The 21,141-nt window shown below is 43.1% G+C and overlaps 1 protein-coding gene across 1 annotated transcript in view; it reads right to left on the bottom strand.

Moving 5' to 3' along the window:
• The window catches only part of lman2 (lectin, mannose-binding 2), a 29,660-nt gene extending 16,534 nt beyond the window's left edge, over positions 1-13,126 (bottom strand). The window contains exons 1-3 of the mRNA XM_083786074.1: positions 12,897-13,126; positions 8,808-8,926; positions 6,412-6,529 (exon numbers count right to left, since the gene is read on the bottom strand). Coding sequence (XP_083642200.1) covers positions 6,412-6,529; positions 8,808-8,926; positions 12,897-13,074 — 415 coding nt within the window. The 5' untranslated portion in view covers positions 13,075-13,126. The remainder of the gene's footprint in view (positions 1-6,411; positions 6,530-8,807; positions 8,927-12,896) is intronic.
• Positions 13,127-21,141: the final 8,015 nt, after the last annotated feature.

Raw genomic sequence — 21,141 nt, 5'->3', positions numbered from 1 at the left:
CTACATGCTGGGGACCCATACTAAACATTTATAACATCGGTTTCTACATGCTGGGGACCCCTACTCAACATTTATAACATCAGTTTCTACATGCTGGGGACCCCTACTCAACATTTATAACATCAGTTTCTACATGCTGGGGACCCCCTACTCAACATTTATAACATCAGTTTCTACATGCTGGGGACCCATACTAAACATTTATAACATCAGTTTCTACATGCTGGGGACCCCTACTCAACATTTATAACATCAGTTTCTACATGCTGGGGACCCCTACTCAACATTTATAACATCAGTTTCTACATGCTGGGGACCCCTACTCAACATTTATAACATCAGTTTATACATGCTGGGGACCCCTACTCAACATTTATAACATCAGTTTATACATGCTGGGGACCCCTACTCAACATTTATAACATCAGTTTCTACATGCTGGGGACCCCTACTCAACATTTATAACATCAGTTTATACATGCTGGGGACCCATACTAAACATTTATAACATAAAACGTTGGCGTACTCAACATGTCCGGGTTCACTTTTTGGCTACTAGGCTAAATCTACAACAGATCACTGGTTACATTATTGTGTACAGCGTCTGACCTAAGGTTCATTCATAGTCTGGATTTTCGATGGTGAGGTGACCACCGCTCCGGTGGTGAGGTGACCACCGCTCTGGTGGTGAGGTGACCACCGCTCCGGTGGTGAGGTGACCACCGCTCCGGTGGTGAGGTGACCACCGCTCCGGTGGTGAGGTGACCACCGCTCCGGTGGTGAGCTGACCACCTCTCCGATGGTGAGCTGACCACCGGAGCTGAAATAACGTTGAGCGGTGGTGAGTAAAAACAGAGAGAAGGGCTGAGGGGCGATGGCGGTGGTTTGCGCTTCACCGCGGCTCGTGACGTCATGTTGTAGTTCGGTGGTCACCTCACCACCGAAAAGCCAGACTATGAATGAGCCTTTACAGACCTGTAAAGGGTCCATTTGGTTCCACGTTCAGAATCAGTGATGTATTGTACATACTGTAGACATGATGGAGAGCGAGGCTCGTGGAGGGATGCAAATAAATTAAAACATCACAGCACCGTGTTGTAGCTAGTGATGTGAAACATGCCCAGGCACGCGTCTTGCCCATTAAAGGACAACTTAAGTTTTTTTCAACCAAGGTTCATGTTTTAGGTTGTTATTAGAGAAACTAAAAGGTGAGAGTTAATTTTCTTTCATTTGCTGCTTTCTTTCGTTTTAGGGATTTTAGCAGTTTTTGATATGTATTTTTTAACACAATTTTATGGTGATTTATTTTTTTATGGTTTACTATAGTCCTAATAAACACCAGGAAATTACATCTGGCCACAAAAGATCACGGGATCTATTGAATGTGACAAACTGACATATTGAGCCTATACACACAGTATAAGCCTTCCCCCAGTAGGCTACCTTCACATTCAGTAGATCCTGTGATCTTCTGTGGCCAGATGTAATTTCCTGGCGTTTATTAGGACTATAGTAAACCATAAAAAAAGAAATCACCATAAAATTGTGTTAAAAAATACATATTTAGCCCCATGCTCGAATGCCCCCGCCCCCCTGTCAAAAACTGCTAAAATCCCTAAAACAAAAGAAAGCAGCAAATGAAACACTCATCTTTTACTTTATCTAATAACAACCTAAAACATGAACCTTGGTTGAAAAAAACTAAAGTTGTCCTTTAAATCCTTTCATAATGTGACATTTCTGTTTCTGAAATTTAACAAACAACGAACGGGTAACTGGCAATAGAGCACCGAAGTCTGACGTCAAATTCGTCAATATCGGTAGAGGGCGCAAATCCACAGGTCTGTGTACTTTTTATTTGCATTATAATCCTTTTAGATAGCCTCATAAGAATAAGTTTGAAAACCCCCGGCCGCTTCACTCATATATGAAGATATGAAGAATCAACCGACTGAGAGAAAACGCTAATGTTACTGCTGCGGAATTAGTTACATTTTCGCTAGAAGCAGACTGTATCATATAACGAGAGACTGACGGTCTCAAACGATACAGAGACGCCTCCCTGACAATAACGCAGAGACAGCTTGTTTATTTTTGGACCACAACGCTTATATTAAAACGATTTAAAGATGTGAGCCCATCATGTTATTCTCCGTAGAGAAATGACTTCCGTGAACCAGGGCAGAAACCAGGGGATGAGCGAGTGACGTCAGGACTTCAGTGCTCTATTATCCCATTTTAAAGAAAAAGGAGGGAGGGAGGACAGGACATCATCATCAGGCACAAATTAATCAGTTCCGTTCCATATATGGGCACAAAACAAAAAGGGGCCGCATGCCATGCCCATGTATGGCAGTGTCAGACGGTCAGACTGTTGTGGGGACGTGTGCGGTGCCAACATGGCTGCCCAACGAAACCTACAATGTCCAGTCAAAGTCTACTAGGGGCGTCTACTGACCTGGACCAGTGTTGTTTTCGTCGACTAAAACTAAGACGAAAAACGTTCGTCGACTACTTTTTTTTTTCCACTGAAGAAAACTAAATGGAAACTAAATTAAAACGATGCTATGGTGACTAAAACTATATGACTAAATATACTGACAATTTCGTCGACAAATAAAAACTAGACTAAAATGTTAGGAAGGGACTAGTGGACAAGAGATCCAGTATAAGTCCTTTTACACTTGGTTGCATGCTGAAAATAGCAGATCTACGAGCTTGTAGATCGGCTATTTTCAGCAAGTGTAAAAACACTCATTATGACGGCATCAAGGCCCGCCAAAATACATTTTAGTCGACTAAATCAACTGTAGATTTAGTCGACTAAAATCTTATGACATTTAGACTAAAACTAGACTAACACTAAAGACATTCCAGGTGACTAAAATGTGACTAAAACTAAGTGAAAACTATTCAGGAGACTATGACTAAAATAGAACAACCCTGACCTGGACGCAGTCTGTCTACTGAGGCTGAACCTGGATCAGTGTTGTTTTTGGCAGCAAATTTTGATTTTAGTTTTAGTCATAGTCTTTGGAATAGTTTTCATTTAGTTTTAGTCACATTTTAGTCACCTGGAATGTCTTAGTGTTAGTCTAGTTTTAGTCGACTAAATGTCATGAGATTTTAGTCGACTAAATCTACAGTTGATTTAGTCGACTAAAATGTATTTTGGTGGGCACTGATGCCGTCGTAGTTGCTGAAAACAGCAGATCTACAAGCTCACAACGCGTCGCAGCGTGAGCTTGTAGATCTGCTATTTTCAGCATGCAACCAAGTGTAAAAGGACTTATACTGGATCTCTTGTCCACTAGTCTCTTCCTAACATTTTAGTCTAGTTTTTATCTGTTTACGAAATCATCAGTATATTTAGTCTTAGTTTTAGTCACCATAGCTTAGTTTTCATTTAGTTTCCATTTAGTTTTCTCCAGTGGAAAAAGGTAGTCGACGAACATTTTTCGTCTTACGCCAGGGCTCCACTGGGCACGTTGCGTCTCCGTCGCGTGCGTCAAAAAAACGAACCGGGGCAATTTTAATGGTGACGGAGACACGACGCAACGCAACGCGGGCAGAGGAGCCCCGGAATGTTAAGGCCTATTCATAGTCTGGATTTTCGGTGATAAGGTGACCACCGCTCCGGTGGTGAGCTGACCACCGGAGCTGAAATAACGTTGAGCGGTGGTGAGTAAAAACAGAGAGAAGGGCTGGAGCGGTGGTGGTGGTTTGCTCTTCACCGCGGCTCAGTGACGTCATGTTGTAGTTCGGTGGTCACCCCACCACCGAAAATCCAGACTATGTATGAGCCTTAAGTCGACGAAAACAACACTGACCTGTCCTGGATGCAGTCTGTCTACTGAGGGGGCTGTGGTACCTGGACCATGTGTCTACTGAGGGGGCTGTGGTACCTGGACCATGTGTCTACTGAGGGGGCTGTGGTACCTGGACCATGTGTCTACTGAGGGGGCTGTGGTACCTGGACCATGTGTCTACTGAGGGGGCTGTGGTACCTGGACCATGTGTCTACGGAGGGGGCTGTGGTACCTGGACCATGTGTCTACTGAGGGGGCTGTGGTACCTGGACCATGTGTCTACTGAGGGGGCTGTGGTACCTGGACCATGTGTCTACGGAGGGGGCTGTGGTACCTGGACCATGTGTCTACGGAGGGGGCTGTGGTACCTGGACCATGTGTCTACGGAGGGGGCTGTGGTACCTGGACCATGTGTCTACTGAGGGGGCTGTGGTACCTGGACCATGTGTCTACGGAGGGGGCTGTGGTACCTGGACCATGTGTCTACGGAGGGGGCTGTGGTACCTGGACCATGTGTCTACTGAGGGGGCTGTGGTACCTGGACCATGTGTCTACTGAGGGGGCTGTGGTACCTGGACCATGTGTCTACGGAGGGGGCTGTGGTACCTGGACCATGTGTCTGCTGAGGGGGCTGTGGTACCTGGACCATGTGTCTACTGAGGGGGCTGTGGTACCTGGACCATGTGTCTACTGAGGGGGCTGTGGTACCTGGACCATGTGTCTACTGAGGGGGCTGTACCTGGACCATGTGTCTACGGAGGGGGCTGTGGTACCTGGACCATGTGTCTACGGAGGGGGCTGTGGTACCTGGACCATGTGTCTACTGAGGGGGCTGTACCTGGACCATGTGTCTACGGAGGGGGCTGTGGTACCTGGACCATGTGTCTACTGAGGGGGCTGTGGTACCTGGACCATGTGTCTACTGAGGGGGCTGTACCTGGACCATGTGTCTACTGAGGGGGCTGTGGTACCTGGACCAGGTGTCTACGGAGGGGGCTGTGGTACCTGGACCATGTGTCTACTGAGGGGGCTGTACCTGGACCATGTGTCTACTGAGGGGGCTGTGGTACCTGGACCAGGTGTCTACGGAGGGGGCTGTGGTACCTGGACCATGTGTCTACTGAGGGGGCTGTGGTACCTGGACCATGTGTCTACTGAGGGGGCTGTGGTACCTGGACCATGTGTCTACTGAGGGGGCTGTGGTACCTGGACCAGGTGTCTACGGAGGGGGCTGTGGTACCTGGACCATGTGTCTACTGAGGGGGCTGTGGTACCTGGACCATGTGTCTACTGAGGGGGCTGTGGTACCTGGACCAGGTGTCTACTGAGGGGGCTGTACCTGGACCATGTGTCTACTGAGGGGGCTGTACTAGTACCTGGACCATGTGTCTACTGAGGGGGCTGTGGTACCTGGACCATGTGTCTACGGAGGGGGCTGTGGTACCTGGACCATGTGTCTACTGAGGGGGCTGTGGTACCTGGACCATGTGTCTACGGAGGGGGCTGTGGTACCTGGACCATGTGTCTACTGAGGGGGCTGTGGTACCTGGACCATGTGTCTACTGAGGGGGCTGTGGTACCTGGACCATGTGTCTACTGAGGGGGCTGTACCTGGACCATGTGTCTACGGAGGGGGCTGTGGTACCTGGACCATGTGTCTACTGAGGGGGCTGTACTAGTACCTGGACCAGGTGTCTACTGAGGGGCAGGGACGGATTAACCCCCCGAGGGCCCCTGGGCCGGTAATTTTAGCAGGGCCCCCATGGCGCGCGTGCGCACAATTTTTTTGTGTTTTTCCGTGTTTTTATCATCTTTTTTACCTAAATTTAACAAAATCAATGGCCAATGAAGGTCCCCAGGAGCCCTTTTCAGGGCGTCAAACCTAGTACCTTACGGTCCAATTTCCCTGAAGGGCCCCTGAGAGCCAAGGGCCCCTGGGCCACGGCCCCACTGGCCCAATGGCTAATTTGTCCCTGCTGAGGGGGCTGTACCTGGACCATGTGTCTACTGAGGGGGCTGTGGTAGTACCTGGACCAGGTGTCTACTGAATGAGGGGGGGGGGGGGGGGGGGCTGTACTGTAGTACAGTACCTGGATGCAGTCTGTCTACTGAATGAGGGGGGGGGCTGTACTGTAGTACAGTACCTGGATGCAGTCTGTCTACTGAATGAGGGGGGGGGCTGTACTGTAGTACAGTACCTGGATGCAGTCTGTCTACTGAATGAGGGGGGGGGCTGTACTGTAGTACAGTACCTGGATGCAGTCTGTCTACTGAATGAGGGGGGGGGGGCTGTACTGTAGTACAGTACCTGGATGCAGTCTGTCTACTGAATGAGGGGGGGGGGCTGTACTGTAGTACAGTACCTGGATGCAGTCTGTCTACTGAATGAGGGGGGGGGGCTGTACTGTAGTACAGTACCTGGATGCAGTCTGTCTACTGAATGAGGGGGGGGGGCTGTACTGTAGTACAGTACCTGGATGCAGTCTGTCTACTGAATGAGGGGGGGGGGCTGTACTGTAGTACAGTACCTGGATGCAGTCTGTCTACTGAATGAGGGGCTGTACTGTACTGTGAATGGGGGGGCTGTACTGTAGTACAGTACCTGGATGCAGTCTGTCTTTCGTGTACCAGATGGCGACGCCGTCGCCGTGGAGGTTCTTCTTCCCCGAGCCGTGGATCTTGAAGTGGACGTGCATCTCCCAGTCCTTCAGGTGGCAGGGCTGTGTGGGGGGGGAGGAACAACATACATTTAACCCATTCTGACCTGAGATCAGATTCATACGAGGTCTCCGCCGGACACACACACTGGTCCTGATGAACCCATTCTGACCTGAGACCTGAGAAAAATGTCAGTTGCTCTTCGATATTTCAAAAATAGCAGACCTACAAGCTCGTATCGCGCCACTCGGTGGCGCGATATGAGCTTGTAGATCTGCTATTTTTAAATAGCTAAAGCATAACATGTGCTTTGGCCATGTCATCGGGGACCCCCTGCCCCGCTCCCTCCCGACCGACCCCCAATATAAAATGGACTGCTACAATAACCTTTACCCATTCTGACCTGAGATCAGATTCTATAAAAAAGATTCTTCTACATCCTGACAGTTTTCTGGAAAAGCTATGTTTCTGTGTCAGTCGTTCTTCGGGGTTTTTTAAAAATAGCAGACCTACAAGCTCGTAGCGCGCCACTCGGTGGCGCGCTATGAGCTTGTAGGTCTGCTATTTTTCAATAGCTAAAGCATAACATAATGCTAACACCAAAAGGGGTTCCCGTTCAGAATGGGTTTATAATAGAGACAATACACCATATAATAATAAATTAATACATAAATACTGAGACCAGATATAAGGAGTATGCATGATGTACTTATGTGAATACCATGTAAACTCTTCATTTCCATTTTCCAGCAATTCAGTTTTTTTTTTTTGGGAAAGATAATTTGGGGACCCCCGAATTCTCGACCCACGGGTTTGGAACCCCTGCATTACATCATACATGGAGGCCCATGGGGCCACATGAGGGCCCCCACCTTCACTTAAAGGAGAATTCCATACTAAAAGGCTTTCTTACCTTTCTTTGTAGTTGTTACGTCCCCACCAAAGAGGTCCAGGTGTTCTTTTGTGCAAAAACTCCTTATTGGCTATTTCCCCTACCATAAGCACTCAATGAATTGCATTGAATTGAATGGGGCTATGGGGTGTTGTGCTAATTCACTTATTTCCATCGAAAGAAGTAGTAAAGTGTGCCGCTTGGGATATTATTTACATTATGAAGAGAGGATATATACAAAGAAATTATAATTTTGAGCGATGGAAATAAGCGAATTAGCACAACACCCCATAGCCCCATTCAATTCAATGCAATTCATTGAGGGCTTATGGTAGGGGAAATAGCCATTAAGGAGCTTTTGCTCAAAGTAACACCTGGACCTCTTTGGTGGGGACGTAACGACTACAAAGAAAGGTAAGAAAGCCTTTTAGTATGGAATTCTCCTTTAATATCATAACAGACCTCAGGTTAATATCAGAAATTTATATTATTGATTTCAGCTGTTACAATTCCAAACATGACCCGCTTTTGAATGTCCAATGTGTTTGGATTTAGTTAACATAACTATAACTAAATTCATTTTAAATTAACCCATTCTGAACGGGAACCCATTTTGGTGTTATAGCATCATATTATGCTTTAGCTATTGAAAAATAGCAGACCTACAAGCTCGTAGCGCGCCACCGAGTGGCGCGCTACGAGCTTGTAGGTCTGCTATTTTTGAAAAATCAAAGAACGACTGACATTTTTAGAATCTGATCTCAGGTCAGAATGGGGGTTAATCAGACCAGTGTGTGTCCAGTGGAAACCTCGTATGAATCTGATCTCAGGTCAGAATGGGTTAAATAAAAAAAGGCAATTTTTCAGGATTCAAATATTGCAAAAATAGCCGATCTACAAGCTCAAAACGCGTCGCACCGCAACGCGTTTTGAGCCTACAAGTTTTGAGACCTACAAGCTCGTAGCGCGCCACCGAGTGGCGCGCTACGAGCTTGTAGGTCTGCTATTTTTGAAAACTGTCAGGATGTAGGAGCCAAAACTGACCTAAAGCACATTTTGAGTGATTTACAATATTATTGCATTTTTCTTTATTATTATTGTATTATAATAACAAGGGGATTAGTGTTGTTATTATTATTAATAACGACGACCTCCGCCATTCATTGGATGTTGTGAGTTTGAATAACGATAAACGATAAAGAAGTGGAGAATTATTCAATGATGATACGAGTCAATACTAAAAGTTCTGCTGGATATTATACTGTGACTAGTGAAATCGCCATTATAGTCAGGGTGTAGAAGACCTTTTTAGAGTCTGATCTCAGGTCTAAATTTGGGGTTAGAAGTAAGAAAATGTGAGTAATTAAATTTTTCCACCACCGCTAAAGACGCTTACCACGGTGTTCCAGATGGACCCCTGTTTACTGTTCTCAGCTAAAGACGCTTACCACGGTGTTCCAGATGGAGCCCTGTTTGCTCTTCTCATCGGGGGTCAGACGGACGTAGGAGCTGGTCACCAAAGTACTGCCCCAGAAGTCCCACTGGCTGGACGGGCTGCTGCCCACACCTGAATACAACACAAGACCAAAGAGCAAGACGTGTGGAATGTTAAAAAAAACATAATCTCTCTCTATCTCTCTCTCTGGCACAACAGCGCCCCCACTGGTACTAATAGTCATATTGGTAAAGGAGAAGAAGAAGAAGAAATGCGTTCTGGTGAATCAAGTTTACCAAGGGTAACTGGACTAAGCATCAGATACTTGTTTACAGCCAGGCCCACATGGAGCATTTCATGGTAGTGGTTCAATGCCTTGTCCAAGGGCACTTCAACGGTGGTAATTTTAACGTGTCGGACCGCTGATTCGAACTGGCGACCTTCCGATATCTAGCCCGCTCCGCAATCCACTCGGCCACCGCTGCCACAGGAAAGGTACTATGGGCGCTTTCACACCCAAAGTTCGCTTAGAAGGTCCGGATCAAGGACCAAGGACCAAATATTTGCATTTTGATTTTGGTCCGTTTGGTGTTCACACTGGACTTTGTAAAGCGTACCAAATATGTAAACAAATGACACGTGGACATGTTAAGCGAACCAAATAGTGAGGGGGAAAAGAACATGAGGGGAAATCACTGTCTACAATTTTTGGGGCAACCTTCAGTCACACAGAGAGAAGAGAACAGCAACATGACAGGCAGCAACAACTTGCTATTGCATTCATTCTTATTAATTATTTTATTAGCCAAATAAGAGCAACAGATGAACAGAGGAGCAGGTGTTTGAACAATAATGTGCTTGCTGCTGAATGCTGATGCATAAATTCACGGAGACGTATAGCCTACTACAAGGTATCCCCGATAAAAAGGACTTTTCTTCCATGTGTGCACCTTCACCCATGTTATTTCTGCTCATCAAATCGGCGCCGCGGCGGGCATTTCCATGTCATCTTATGGTTTGGTCAGTTGGTTATTGAGCTTCAAGTCAGAACAGCTCCGCTGCAGCTAATTGAGTTGACCTAGTTTTACGTCTTTTGCTATAGTGATGTAATCAATTAATCATTTGGGACCACCTGTGTATAGCTTATTTAACATTGGCTTTTTCTCGATACCTGCGGCCTGCGCGACATGGATGATTTTAAATATTTCTCTGTCTCTGCGTCTCTCCCATATCAATATATGGGTCTCTCCCCCAGTCCCCTCATGTGCGTGCGCGCCCACGCGCCCACACACACACACACACACACACACACACACACACACACACAAAAAGGAGGGGACACGAGTTGAAAGAGAAACTCGCATGAAGATTCATGCATCGCAGATTCGCATGCTTTGTCATAACTTTGCGTGGCGGCGGCCAGCGCATGCTTAAAATAAACAGATCTACAAGCGTCAAGCTTACATCGTGTGCCATACCGTACAGTGGCGACGCCGTACACCATTCCATGTCGATAACTTGCGCATGTGAACCTCGTATGCTGCGCTGCGCCTCGACATATACTGTATGCGTCTACTATTAAAATCAGACTGTCAGCTGTCATATGATCCCCGTAAAAAAATACATGCTTTTATAACTATAATTATTAATGCAGCCTCACAACTGCCGACGCCCGACGGCTATTTTGCCTATCGTCCTGTATTTGGTCCTCTATAAAGTCCGAATGCATTCACACCAGTAACGAAGCGCACCGTGGTTCGTTTCGAAGCGAACCGAGTCCGGCCTTTTTTAGCGGACCATGGTTCGTTTCTTTGATCCGCACCAGAGTTCGTATGCACGTTCACACCAACCGAACCAAAGGGGTAAGCGGACCATGGTTCGTTTTAAACGAACCAAACATGTCCGGTGTGAAAGCGCCCTATGTTTACCCAGGGTAACTGGACTAAGGAAAGGAAAGGTACTATGTTTACCCAGGGTAACTGGACTAAGGAAAGGAAAGGTACTATGTTTACCCTGCAGGGTAACTGGACTAAGGAAAGGAAAGGTACTATGTTTACCCAGGGTAACTGGACTAAGGAAAGGAAAGGTACTATGTTTACCCAGGGTAACTGGACTAAGGAAAGGAAAGGTACTATGTTTACCCAGGGTAACTGGACTAAGCTCAAGAACTTGTTTACAGCCAGGCCCTGCTCATAGAACATTTCATGGTAGGGGTTCAATGCCTTGTCCAAGGGCACTTCAGCGGTGGTCATTTTAACGTGCCGGTCCGGGGATACGAACTAGCGACCTTCCGATATCAAGACTGCTCCGCAAACCGTTCGGCCACCTCTGCCCTGTAAACAAGTCTTAGTGCTTATGCTGGTTTTATCCTCGTAGCAGATGTTGTATTGACCTGTACTGTACCCATTCTACAAACTGCCAATACATTTTTCAATCGATCCATTCTACATAACGGCAATGGCATGTGTTTCACAGGGCAACAAGACAACTCACCCCGTTTCTGTTTTCCATGCAGAATTTTCCCCAGTGAGGGGTGGGAGAGGCTGGACAGCAGACGGCTGGACTTTGAATTTCTCTAACTATAAACTTCCATGACAGCAGAACAGCCTAAGTACAAGTATAAGTATATATGTTGTTGTGATGCACAGTAATAAGCTAATGTAGGTAGGATCTAATAAATAAATCAAATCAAATCTTGTATACGTTCAAGAGAAACGGCAGAAACCCATGCACCCACAATGGCAACGAATGTTTTGGCAAATCTTTAGATTTAAAATACACAAAGGGATTTTAAGGTGTACTGTCTCGACTCGAGTAATAACATGCATATTTATGTCTATATTTATTATGTGTGAGCTTACTCTCAGTGCCTGTACGGCTGTACGTGTTCACTTTGCAGAGCACGTACCCTTCCATTGCAGACTCGTATTTGTATGAGTTATAAATAACAGCAAATCAAGTTGATAGAGGAGTTACTGTGTGTGCGTCACGTTTGAGACTATGGGTTGGTTCGGATTGATTGATTGATTGATTGAAATATGTATTAACAGTTTGCAGAATTACAGTACATTTCAAGCACAACTCAATACAAAGACTGTTAACTGTGAGTGGACGACTCAATAAAGCATTACACTAACACTTGTTTACAAGAGGGTCCACCATGTTCAATTCATTAAAACATTTAGAGACGTACAAATAGACACTTCTATATCGCCAAAGAACAGAACAGGAATTCATCATAAAGGAGGTAAAAAAATAACACCTCGGATAAAAATGCTTTTTATTAAACTACTAACGCGGGATGCAGAAATTCTAATCGCTGGAGCTGCAACTAACTAACACCCGTGGGACAAATTGTGAGTACTTTATATTTGAAATCTGAATGTTTATATATACGGAAATCTTGTAAATGCAGCGAGCGCAAAAAACAGGGTGAAGTTTCTTCATGACTCTCGTATGAATACGAGAGTCATGAACCATGGCTATGTCTACTAGTATAGTAGTAGGTTGAGGTTTATAGCTTCCAAACTTAACCACCCCTCCATCCATCCATGCATATACCTACCAGTGTTGTTTTTGGCAGCAAATTTCTATTTTAGTTTTAGTCATAGTCTCTTGAATAGTTTTCACTTAGTTTTAGTCACATTTTAGTCACCTGGAATGTATTAGTGTTTAGTCTAGTTTTAGTCGACTTAATGTCATAAGATTTTAGTCGACTAAATCTACAGGTGATTTAGTCGACTAAAATGTGTTTCGACAGGCCTTGATGTCGTTGTAATGACATATTTTACACTTTGGTTGCATGCTGAAAATAGCAGATATACAATCTCACAAAAAATAGCAGATATACAATCTCACAACGTGAGATTGTATATCTGCTATTTTCAGCATGCAACCCGGCATAAAACTGGATCTCTTGTCCACTAGTCCCTTCCTAAACATTTTAGTCTAGTTTTTATTTGTAGACGAAATTGTCAGTATATTTAGTCTTAGTCATCATAGATTCGTTTTTATTCAGTTTTAGTCAGTGAAAAAAGGTAGTCGACGAACATTTTTCGTCTTAGTTTTAGTCGACGAAAACAACACTGCCAATATACCTTACCTTGATATGGTTTCATCAGAGAATGCTCTCGTTTGAGATGTTCGGCATTCCCGTCCGTGATGTCGCCGCGCACACAACTCAACTGATGACATGTGAGGAGGAGGAAGAGGAGGAGAGAGGTGCCAAGATGCGAAAGAACACAAAGAAGGCTTCTTCTTCTGCCCATCATGGTGAACATGGAACAACAAACAAACGGCCTTGGGGAAGAACAAGGTGTCAGTACACACACACACTCACTCACTCACACAACTGTTTTGTTTCCTTATTTTCAAGGAAGCGCCATGACGCCGAGCAGCCAGCCGTGTTGCCAGATTCAGCGAGAGAAATAAGCAGACCTGGTCTTTGAAAACAACCACGCTTTAAAAAAAAAAAGGAAAACAATTGTAATATGTTTGAAACATTTAACAACACTTGTCCCTGGCATGAAATATTTTATCATTTATCAAGTCATAACAGAACCATCTAAACACTACAGCATGCAGAGGAGAAGTCATAACAGAACCATCTAAACACTACAGCATGCAGAGGAGAAGTCATAACAGAACCATCTGAACACTACAACATGCAGAGGAGAAGTCATAACAGAACCATCTAAACACTACAACATGCAGAGGAGAAGTCATAACAGAACCATCTAAACACTACAACATGCAGAGGAGAAGTCATAACAGAACCATCTAAACACTACAACATGCAGAGGAGAAGTCATAACAGAACCATTTAAACACTACAACATGCAGAGGAGAAGTCATAACAGATTCTAAACACTACAGCATGCAGAAGAGAAGTCATAACAGAACCATCTAAACACTAGGCTACAGCATGCAGAGGAGAAGTCATAACAGATTCTAAACACTACAGCATGCAGAGGAGAAGTCATAACAGAACCATCTAAACACTACAGCATGCAGAGGAGAAGTCATAACAGAACCATCTAAACACTACAGCATGCAGAGGAGAAGTCATAACAGAACCATCTAAACACTACAACATGCAGAGGAGAAGTCATAACAGAACCATCTAAACACTACAGCATGCAGAGGAGTAGCCCTGGAACATGACTGCCATGATGATTATCATGACAGTCATGCAGTAACTTTGCCCTGTTTTTTGCAGTCGCTGCATTTACAAGATTTCCGTATATAAACATTCAGATTTCAAATATAAAGTACTCACAAAGTGTCCCACGGGTGTTAGTTAGTAGCAGCGCGAGCGATTAGAATTGCTGCGTCCCGCGTTCTTTAATAAAAAGCATTTTTGTCCGAGCTCTCCGGCTACTCTTTTCAAACGGGGTTCGTTTGGGAAATCCACAGTTGCACACCGGGAGCGCACTCGCCTATTAGTCTGTATTGGCAGGGCGGTCAGCGTACCTATATCGAACACACCGAGTGCCACCCTCCTCCCGACCGATAGGGGCGCGTAGTTGAAAGCCAATGGCAAAATAACACCTCGGATAAAAATGCTTTTTATTAAACAACGCGGGATGCAGAAATTCTAATCGCTGGCGCTGCTACTAACTAACACCCGTGGGACACTTTGTGAGTACTTTATATTTGAAATGCGAATGTTTATATATTTTAATTATTTGTAAATGTAGCGTCTGCAAAAACCAGGGTGAAGTTACGTCATGACTCTCGTATGAATACGAGAGTCATGTTTACAGGGCTAGCAGAGGAGAAGTCATAACAGAACCATCTAAACACTACAGCATGCAGAGGAGAAGTCATAACAGAACCATCTAAACACTACAGCATGCAGAGGAGAAGTCATAACAGAACCATCTAAACACTACAACATGCAGAGGAGAAGTCATAACAGAACCATCTAAACACTACAACATGCAGAGGATAAGTCATAACAGAACCATCTAAACACTACAGCATGCAGAGGAGAAGTCATACCAGAACCATCTAAACACTACAACATGCAGAGGAGAAGTCATAACAGAACCATCTAAACACTACAGCATGCAGAGGAGAAGTCATAACAGAACTATCTAAAGTTCTAAACACTACAACATGCAGAGGAGAAGTCATAACAGAACCATCTAACACTACAGCATGCAGAGGAGAAGTCATAACAGAACCATCTAAACACTACAACATGCAGAGGAGAAGTCATAACAGAACAATCTAAACACTACAGCATGCAGAGGAGAAGTCATAACAGAACCATCTAAACACTACAGCATGCAGTCATAACAGAACCATCTAAACACTACAGCATGCAGAGGAGAAGTCATAACAGAACCATCTAAAGTTCTAAACACTACAACATGCAGAGGAGAAGTCATAACAGAACCATCTAACACTACAGCATGCAGAGGAGAAGTCATAACAGAACCATCTAAACACTACAACATGCAGAGGAGAAGTCATAACAGAACCATCTAAACACTACAACATGCAGAGGAGAAGTCATAACAGAACCATCTAAACACTACAGCATGCAGAGGAGAAGTCATAACAGAACCATCTAAACACTACAGCATGCAGAGGAGAAGTCATAACAGAACCATCTAAACACTACAGCATGCAGAGGAGAAGTCATAACAGTTTACGGTGTTGTGTTGGGTGAAATCAACATTTACAAGCAACTCTACATAAAAAACAAGCCAAAAGTCACTTATAATAAGAAGACATGGCAACACTGCCAGCCAGCCCTGCCCATATTATCCTCCGGCAGGAAACCTACACCGTGACTCAAGTTTATCTGTGATTTCATTAATCTAACAGACGGAATAAAAATAGCTTCATACTCGTTAAATTACCAAATTACATATAACTAAACTTTACGCAAAAAAAAACGGTGAATTGTAAAACCTCGAATTAATTTGCTGCCATTTGGGATACAAATACGTTCTGTCTGGTTTTCACACGGCCGGTTTCCGTAAACGGGACTGAATATCTAAACCTATCAGAGACGAGCACATCACAAATCGGGCCAATCGGAGAGAAGCCCACAGAGACATTCAAATTAGCTTTATTGGCATATGAGAAAACATACGTTTACGTTGCCAAAGCAAAACAGAACAAAATACAGTAAAAACAGTTGAAAATGGGGAAAGTATATACAGCTGGGCCGCAGCTCTGTTTTACAAGTGCAGTGTTTTCTGGGTCTTTTCTCCCCGAGACACATGAGGCGTAATTATTTGTGTCACTTCCACTCCACAACCACTAGGTGGTAGTAGAAGGCAATGCAATAGGGTCATCTGTTCGACTGGATCAGTGGTTTTCCAATAAAATATCCACAATATCTCTGCCCGTCTATCCAACTCACTGCCAACACACAGCCGTTTAATTTGATATTCCCAGTGAGCTAATTTATAGTGGAACATTTCCCCCCCCCCACCAACATACAGCTCCATCTCACTGAATTAGAATATTTTGTAAAAGCTAAATTTCTTCTGAAATATAATTACAAAAGTTAAACTTTCATATAGGCTATTCTCAATTAATTGTGCATAAAGTGAAGCATTAAAACCTTTTTTGTTTTAATCGTGATGATTATGGCGTACGGTACAGCTAATAAAAATAAACAAATCACATCTCTATGAATATTTTACGAAACCACTAAAAAAAATGTTTTTTTTAATGAGAAATGTTGACCATCTGAAAAGTATATTAATGTATGCCGTTAATACTTGGTCTGGGCTACTTCTGAAGAAATTATTTCATCAATGGGGGCGTGGCATGGAGGTGATCAGCCTGTGGCACTGTTGAGGTGTTATGGAAGCCCAGGTTTGCTTTGATAACAGCCGTAAATGAATTTGTATTGTTCAGTCTCATGTCTCACACCTTCCTCTTCAAGTCAATACAACCTAGATTCTCAGTCTGTGGGGTTCAGGTCAGGCCAGTTGGCTTTTCAGTTAAGCACAGTAATACCATGGTCAGTACACCAGTTACTAGTAGTTTTATCACAGTCATACCATGGTCAGTACACCAGTTACTAGTAGTTTTATCACAGTAATACCATGGTCAGTGCACCAGTTACTAGTAGTTTTAACACAGTAATACCATGGTCAGTGCACCAGTTACTAGTAGTTTTATCACAGTAATACCATGGTCAGTACACCAGTTACTAGTAGTTTTATCACAGTAATACCATGGTCAGTACACCAGTTACTAGTAGTTTTAACACAGTAATACCATGGTCAGTACACAGTTACTAGTAGTTTTGGCTCTGTGGGCAGGTGCCAAGTGCTGCTGGAAAAGGACAATCAGCATCAACATAAAGCTTGTCAATGTACAGAGGCACACAGTGCTGTAAAATATCATAATAGATATTCCCTTCTGGCTCCAAAACTGTGGAATGCACTTCCCATTGCAGTCAGAACTGCAGCATCACTCCCAATCCTCCGCCGTAGTCTGAAAACCTACCTTTTCAGACTCCATCATGGCCCATAGCACTTACCCTACCCCCTTAGATAGCATTTCTGTAGACTTAGATAGCATTTGATACAGACTTATAGCATGTTATGTAGACAGCACTATAATTGCATTGTATGTAGTCATAGCACGTCATAGTACATATGTATAGCATAGCAGTATATATGTATAATTTAATTATATAGATATTCCAATGTTACTTTCTTAGCTTACGCATGTTTCATGATAAATGTTTTTATGTGATGTATTCCCATGCTTTTTTGTTCTTGCTTAATGTAAGTCGCTCTGGATTAAGAGCGTCTGCTAAATGCCTAAATTGTAAATTGATATTCCAGCAGTACTTGGCACCTGCCCACAGAGCCTAAACTACACAGTGCTGATTTAGGCCATGCTATGTGCATGGTGTTGGTCCACTGACAGTGAAAAGTTAACAACGGTTTCAACACAGCCATATTTTTTAGAGTAGACTGTGCTTCAGTATGTTGACAAGCTTCATGGAGATGCTAATTTTCCTTTCCAGCTCGATTTGGCACCTGCCCACAGAGCCAAAACTACTGTAACTGGTGTACTGACCGGTACCGTATTACTGTGATAAAACTACTAGTAACTGGTGTACTGACCATGGTATTACTGTGATAAAACTACTAGTAACTGGTGTACTGACCATGGTATTACTGTGATAAAACTACTAGTAACTGGTGTACTGACCATGGTATTACTGTGATAAAACTACTAGTAACTGGTGCACTGACCATGGTATTACTGTGATAAAACTACTAGTAACTGGTGTACTGACCATGGTATTACTGTGATAAAACTACTAGTAACTGGTGTAATGACCATGGTATTACTGTGATAAAACTACTAGTAACTGGTGTACTGACCATGGTATTACTGTGATAAAACTACTAGTAACTGGTGTACTGACCATGGTATTACTGTGATAAAACTACTAGTAACTGGTGCACTGACCATGGTATTACTGTGATAAAACTACTAGTAACTGGTGTACTGACCATGGTATTACTGTGATAAAACTACTAGTAACTGGTGTACTGACCATGGTATTACTGTGATAAAACTACTAGTAACTGGTGTACTGACCATGGTATTACTGTGATAAAACTACTAGTAACTGGTGCACTGACCATGGTATTACTGTGATAAAACTACTAGTAACTGGTGTACTGACCATGGTATTACTGTGATAAAACTACTAGTAACTGGTGTAATGACCATGGTATTACTGTGATAAAACTACTAGTAACTGGTGTACTGACCATGGTATTACTGTGATAAAACTACTAGTAACTGGTGTACTGACCATGGTATTACTGTGATAAAACTACTAGTAACTGGTGCACTGACCATGGTATTACTGTGATAAAACTACTAGTAACTGGTGTACTGACCATGGTATTACTGTGATAAAACTACTAGTAACTGGTGTACTGACCATGGTATTACTGTGATAAAACTACTAGTAACTGGTGTACTGACCATGGTATTACTGTGATAAAACTACTAGTAACTGGTGTACTGACCATGGTATTACTGTGATAAAACTACTAGTAACTGGTGTACTGACCATGGTATTACTGTGATAAAACTACTAGTAACTGGTGTACTGACCATGGTATTACTGTGTTAAAACTACTAGTAACTGGTGTACTGACCATGGTATTACTGTGATAAAACTACTGTAACTGGTGTACTGACCATGGTATTACTGTGATAAAACTACTGTAACTGGTGTACTGACCATGGTATTACTGTGATAAAACTACTAGTAACTGGTGTACTGACCATGGTATTACTGTGATAAAACTACTAGTAACTGGTGCACTGACCATGGTATTACTGTGTTAAAACTACTAGTAACTGGTGCACTGACCATGGTATTACTGTGTTAAAACTACTAGTAACTGGTGCACTGACCATGGTATTACTGTGATAAAACTACTAGTAACTGGTGCACTGACCATGGTATTACTGTGTTAAAACTACTAGTAACTGGTGCACTGACCATGGTATTACTGTGATAAAACTACTAGTAACTGGTGCACTGACCATGGTATTACTGTGTTAAAACTACTAGTAACTGGTGCACTGACCATGGTATTACTGTGTTAAAACTACTAGTAACTGGTGCACTGACCATGGTATTACTGTGTTAAAACTACTAGTAACTGGTGTACTGACCATGGTATCACTGTGATAAAACTACTAGTAACTGTGTACTGACCATGGTATTACTGTGTTAAAACTACTAGTAACTGGTGTACTGACCATGGTATTACTGTGTTAAAACTACTAGTAACTGGTGCACTGACCATGGTATTACTGTGTTAAAACTACTAGTAACTGGTGCACTGACCATGGTATTACTGTGTTAAAACTACTAGTAACTGGTGCACTGACCATGGTATTACTGTGATAAAACTACTAGTAACTGGTGCACTGACCATGGTATTACTGTGATAAAACTACTAGTAACTGGTGCACTGACCATGGTATTACTGTGTTAAAACTACTAGTAACTGGTGTACTGACCATGGTATTACTGTGTTAAAACTACTAGTAACTGGTGCACTGACCATGGTATTACTGTGTTAAAACTACTAGTAACTGGTGCACTGACCATGGTATTACTGTGTTAAAACTACTAGTAACTGGTGCACTGACCATGGTATTACTGTGATAAAACTACTAGTAACTGGTGCACTGACCATGGTATTACTGTGATAAAACTACTAGTAACTGGTGCACTGACCATGGTATTACTGTGATAAAACTACTAGTAACTGGTGCACTGACCATGGTATTACTGTGATAAAACTACTAGTAACTGGTGCACTGACCATGGTATTACTGTGATAAAACTACTAGTAACTGGTGCACTGACCATGGTATTACTGTGATAAAACTACTAGTAACTGGTGCACTGACCATGGTATTACTGTGATAAAACTACTAGTAACTGGTGCACTGACCATGGTATTACTGTGATAAAACTACTAGTAACTGGTGCACTGACCATGGTATTACTGTGATAAAACTACTAGTAACTGGTGCACTGACCATGGTATTACTGTGATAAAACTACTAGTAACTGGTGCACTGACCATGGTATTACTGTGATAAAACTACTAGTAACTGGTGCACTGACCATGGTATTACTGTGATAAAACTACTAGTAACTGGTGTACTGACCATGGTATTACTGTGATAAAACTACTAGTAACTGGTGCACTGACCATGGTATTACTGTGATAAAACTACTAGTAACTGGTGTACTGACCATGGTATTACTGTGATAAAACTACTAGTAACTGGTGTACTGACCATGGTATTACTGTGATAAAACTACTGTAACTGGTGTACTGACCATGGTATTACTGTGATAAAACTACTAGTAACTGGTGCACTGACCATGGTATTACTGTGTTAAAACTACTGTAACTGGTGTACTGACCATGGTATTACTGTGATAAAACTACAGTACTAGTAACTGGTGTACTGACCATGGTATTACTGTGATAAAACTACTAGTAACTGGTGTACTGACCATGGTATTACTGTGATAAAACTACTAGTAACTGGTGTACTGACCATGGTATTACTGTGTTAAAACTACTGTAACTGGTGTACTGACCATGGTATTACTGTGATAAAACTACTAGTAACTGGTGTACTGACCATGGTATTACTGTGATAAAACTACTGTAACTGGTGCACTGACCGGTATTACTGTGTTAAAACTACTAGTAACTGGTGTACTGACCATGGTATTACTGTGTTAAAACTACTAGTAACTGGTGTACTGACCATGGTATTACTGTGTTAAAACTACTGTA

This window comes from Protomyctophum parallelum (genome assembly GCF_964188405.1).
Source record: "Protomyctophum parallelum genome assembly, chromosome: 16".
Lineage (NCBI taxonomy): Eukaryota > Metazoa > Chordata > Actinopteri > Myctophiformes > Myctophidae > Protomyctophum > Protomyctophum parallelum.
The sequence above is the reverse complement of the archived record's forward strand: the minus strand, read 5'-3'. Positions and strand labels throughout refer to the sequence as shown.